At 32.3% G+C, this 4811-nt stretch overlaps 1 protein-coding gene across 1 annotated transcript; it reads left to right on the top strand.

Annotated features, from left to right (window-relative positions):
* The first annotated feature begins 664 nt into the window (after positions 1–664).
* Positions 665–4315, top strand: LOC107023704 (protein NRT1/ PTR FAMILY 6.3-like). Its single transcript, XM_015224479.1, has 5 exons — positions 665–1022; positions 1359–1536; positions 1689–1728; positions 2198–2766; positions 3173–4315. Exons 1-5 carry the CDS (start codon positions 905–907, stop codon positions 4044–4046), a joined length of 1779 nt encoding a protein of 592 aa, XP_015079965.1. The 5' UTR covers positions 665–904; the 3' UTR covers positions 4047–4315.
* The last annotated feature ends 496 nt before the right edge of the window (positions 4316–4811 follow it).

Raw genomic sequence — 4811 nt, forward strand, 5'->3', positions numbered from 1 at the left:
TAAAGGAAAGGCAACTAATCATGGGTATGAAGGGATTGGTTGATAGATAAAATTATTTAAAAGAATTGAAATATCTCATATAATTAATTATTCCATATTTTATATGAGATAAAAACAATTTTAAACAATATCAAACAAGCAAACACATTAATATCAATATCAATAGAGTCGTTCCTTCATTTTTTACTCTATAACACTGTCTTTTTTTATTAAAAAAATTATTTTTGATATTATATTTATCTTCAATTATTCTTTAAATTTATTTAAAATAAATATAAATTAACTATGACTTGACAAATTGCTCTTCTTTATATTATATTTTTCATATTAAAGCATTTTTCTGACTTATTTAATAAATAATTAAAATATAAATCAACATAAATAAGTTATTTCTTCGTATTGATTTATTTTAAAAGTATTTATTAAACAAGTCATTTTTAATAATATAAAATATTAATATAAAGAGGGACAAATTTATCAAATCATAAAAAAGTTAAAAGAATGGTTAAAAAAAATTAAAATAAAGAAGATAAACATGATACGATAGATTACACCAGAAAAGTCATGAGCATTACAAAAGGAAACCTAGAAGGAAATTTATGAAATTATCACTATATTTTATCTCGAAATTTTTATGTGGCGTACCAAATGAAATGACCCGTGAGTGTAACCCACCCGTTAGACATGGACCTACATTTAAATATTAAAGAAACAAGAATACAACACACACGACTCTCTGCTATAAAAGGGTGAAGGAATCAATTCAGTCTGCCATAGTCTGAGTTTTACTACTCATATATATTCCTTTAAAATCTCCTCCTATTATAGACCTCTCTTTTCTATCTCATTTCTCATAAGAAACATAAAAAATACAAAAACCAATAAAAGACGGTAAAAAAAAAAAATGGCCCTTCCACACACACAACAAGAAACAAAAGTTATTCCAGATGCCTGGGATTACAAAGGTAGACCTGCCCTTAGATCTACCTCTGGTGGTTGGGCTGGTGCCGCCATGATTTTAGGTAACTTTTTTTCTTTTACTATTTAAATCATCTCGTACATATAGAGAGATATCGAGAATTTTTTGTCTAAGATTCGTGTCAGATAGGGTTAATAATGGATAAAATGCTTTCAGAGTACAAACCTGTGTCCACCACATCCATTAGGAGGTGGTTCACTCTGATAATAATAATTACTATGTCAGAAAGTCATTTTCAAGTTGATTTTCAGAGATAATAACTATTTTGAGTGGTGATCCGTGAAATCAACTTATCTTTTTTTATTTTTTCGTTAGTAGATAGATCTATCGTTGTGTTTTTTTAACATAGAGTTTTTGTATGTGTAATATTATTTATCAGGTGTCGAAGCTGTGGAGAGGCTAGTAACGCTAGGCATTGCTGTGAACTTGGTGGTGTACTTGACTAAAACAATGCATTTAGGGAATGCCAGCGCTGCTAACATTGTTACTAACTTTATGGGAACTTCCTATATACTCACTTTGCTTGGTGGCTACGTTGCTGACACTTTCCTCGGAAGGTACTTAGTGATCTTTTTAATATGATTTGAACAATCTTCGCTTCTTAAACTATCTTTTGAAATTGATCAGTTAGATCCAATATCTATTTGAAAACTAGATAGGTTTACTTAGCTTCTTTTGATTTTTATTTTCTTGGTTTAATCGTTTGCAGGTATCTTACCGTTGGCATCGGAGCCACTGTTCAAGCAATAGTAAGTGTAGATGTTTCTTGCCCAAAATGAATAAGAAAATTAGAAATATTTTGTTAGTTAAATGACCTCATTCACTTTTAAGAGTGCTAAAATGTTGGAACTTAATAAATATATATAGTCACCAATCAACCTTTTTCTTTTCTTACGTATGCAACAAGTGATAAGCATATTGCCAAATAGTAAATTTTAGACTCTTTTTCTCGAATTTATGTCACTAGACAAGGTGTCAATAATTTTAATCAGAATAAAAGTCGATAAAGGGGCTAGGCCTTAAATTTTACTTTATTTCACTGTTTTTTTTAAAAAAATCTTAGTATCACGAAAGTCACAATCATTTAAGTAAAACTAAGAGATCATACAAAACTCTGTCTAGTTATCTCACAACGCCAATAAGTTTTGTTTTTACATTATTTTCATATTGAATTTAAATATTAATACTAATTAATTTTTTTAATTATTTTCTTAATAGGGTGTAACAATTTTGACAATCTCGACCATAGTTCCAAGCTTACAACCTCCAAAATGTGATCTCGGTAGCCCATCCTGCATCCCTGCAGACGGCAAACAACTCGCCGTCCTCTTCATCGCCCTCTACATGACGGCCCTAGGCACTGGATTTCTGAAATCCAGTGTCTCGGGCTTTGGGACGGACCAATTTGATGAGTCCGACCCTAAGGAAAAAGGACGGATGATTAAATTCTTCAGTTGGTTTTTTTTCCTAATCAATGTTGGAGCACTTACTGCTGTAACCGTACTCGTGTACATTCAAGATAAAGTTGGAAGGAAATTCGGGTATGGAATTTGTGCATGCGCCATTTTAGTTGGCCTCGTGTTTTTCTTGTGCGGTACGAAAAGGTACCGGTTCAAGAAACTCGTCGGGAGTCCGTTATCGCAGTTTGCTAAGGTATTTATCGCTGCTTGGAGAAAACGGCATATGAAATTACCGTCAGATTCTTCCGTTTTGTTCAATATTGATGATATTATTGGAGATGAAAACGTTAAAGATAAACAAAAGTTGCCTCATAGCAAGGAATTCCGGTGAGTTTTACTCTTTTAACAATAATATTTTTCGCGCTGATACTTTTACGTGGTATACTTTTATCCAAGTTCTTCATTCTCTCTTAAATTCCGCGTAGAGTTGAATGAATAAGCACGTGATTTGTACTAGTATTTCAATAAAGAAAATTTTAATTTATAGTTAGGTAAGAAATCAAGTTTATTATATGTCGAGTGAATTATTTGAAGTTTGCGTCGTCGATGTCTTAGCATTATTTATTTAAATAATGTAAAAAAAAAAAAAAAGCAATTGGGACTGCTGGAATTGTAATTATTCACGTGGGTAGGCCAATCTTTGATAGGAACAATACAAATCACCACTATCTTCCAAGCATGTGGGCAACATTTTAATTACTATTTGGCTGTGTTTTTTTTTTTTTTTTTGCAGTTTCTTGGATAAAGCAGCTATTAAAGATTCTTCAAGTGAATTTTCTGGGACAGCAATATTGAATAATTGGAAGTTAGCAACTTTAACAGATGTTGAAGAAGTTAAATTGGTAATTAGAATGTTACCAACATGGGGTACGTCAATTATGTTTTGGACTGTTTATGCTCAAATGACAACATTTTCTGTTTCACAAGCTACGACTATGGATCGTCACATCGGTAAATCCTTTGAAATTCCTCCGGCTTCACTCACCGCGTTTTTCGTTGCAAGTGTCATGTTGGTTATTATTTTCTACGATAGGGTTATTGTACCCTTATGTGCCCGGTACCTGAACAGTCCACATGGTTTCACTCCTTTGACACGTATTGCGATAGGGTTAGTCACGTCTATTTTCGCGATGATTGCAGCTGCTTTAACTGAGATAAAGAGATTAAACGTTGCTAAATCTCACGGATTGGTTAACAGTCCGACCGCGGTGATTCCCATGAGTGTGTTTTGGTTGGTGCCACAATTCTTACTTGTTGGAGGAGGTGAAGCTTTTACATATATTGGACAACTTGATTTTTTCTTAAGAGAGTGTCCTAAAGGGATGAAAACTATGAGTACTGGCTTATTTATAAGCACGATTTCCCTTGGATTTTTCTTTAGTTCGATTTTAGTATCGATCGTAGATAAAGTGACCGCGAAATCAAGGCCGTGGCTAGCTGATAATCTTAACCAAGGGAAACTATATGATTTCTATTGGCTTTTGGCGATTTTGAGTGTATTGAACGTGATTCTTTTTTTCTATTGTGCAAAACGTTACGTGTACAAGGAGAAGAGGCTAGCTGAAGTGGGAATTCAAATGGAGGACTCGGGACCAGTTTGTCATTAAGTAAATAGAAAAAAAAAAGCTATCAATGCAGTACTTCATTAGCATAGCCAGTTTTTTTTTTTTTTTTTTTTTTTTTACTTTTGTGTGTGTTTGATTTTCTCGTTGGGGTTTTATTTTAGTGGCAAATGTACCATAGAAAAAGTGGGTTCAAAGGACCCGTTGTCTTTGGCTCAAGCCTACTATATAGTTTGTATGTAGAAAATAATGTACTATATATGAAAGATGATCTGAACCCACTGCTTCAAAGAAGCAGTGGTTTGGTAGCACTATAATCTCAGTATCGAATTTGTCTGGACATAAAATTTAAGAAACGTTAAAATGCTATGGCTTAAAAATATTAAAATTAAATATTTTTTTTAAAATAAGGAAAGTATGATGAGTGTCAAGGCTGTCATTTTATTTTGTGGGGTTTTTTAATTTTTCTACGAATTTTCCAAGATGTAGGAAAAGTAAATTAATTAGTCTTTGGAATTTATTTTATGGGACCTTGAGAACAACTACACTTATTATGTAGAGTTTGTCGTGTATTTGCTAAGTCGCTTTCAATCATCTCTTATTTTATTTCCATCAAAAGTTAAAATCATAAAAATACGTCTTTTCCAATCATTTTCTTGGAAAAAAAAGGGGTTATATTGCATGATAGTTACAGCTAAAAAGATATACTTTATATATATATATAGCCATAATTCTTATTTCTTGTTGTTGACCTTTTCCTTGCAATTGCTTGTTTGCTTGTTTAAAGAACTCATGAGTTATATTTATTAT

This window comes from Solanum pennellii, chromosome 6 (assembly GCF_001406875.1).
Source record: "Solanum pennellii chromosome 6, SPENNV200".
NCBI lineage: Eukaryota > Viridiplantae > Streptophyta > Magnoliopsida > Solanales > Solanaceae > Solanum > Solanum pennellii.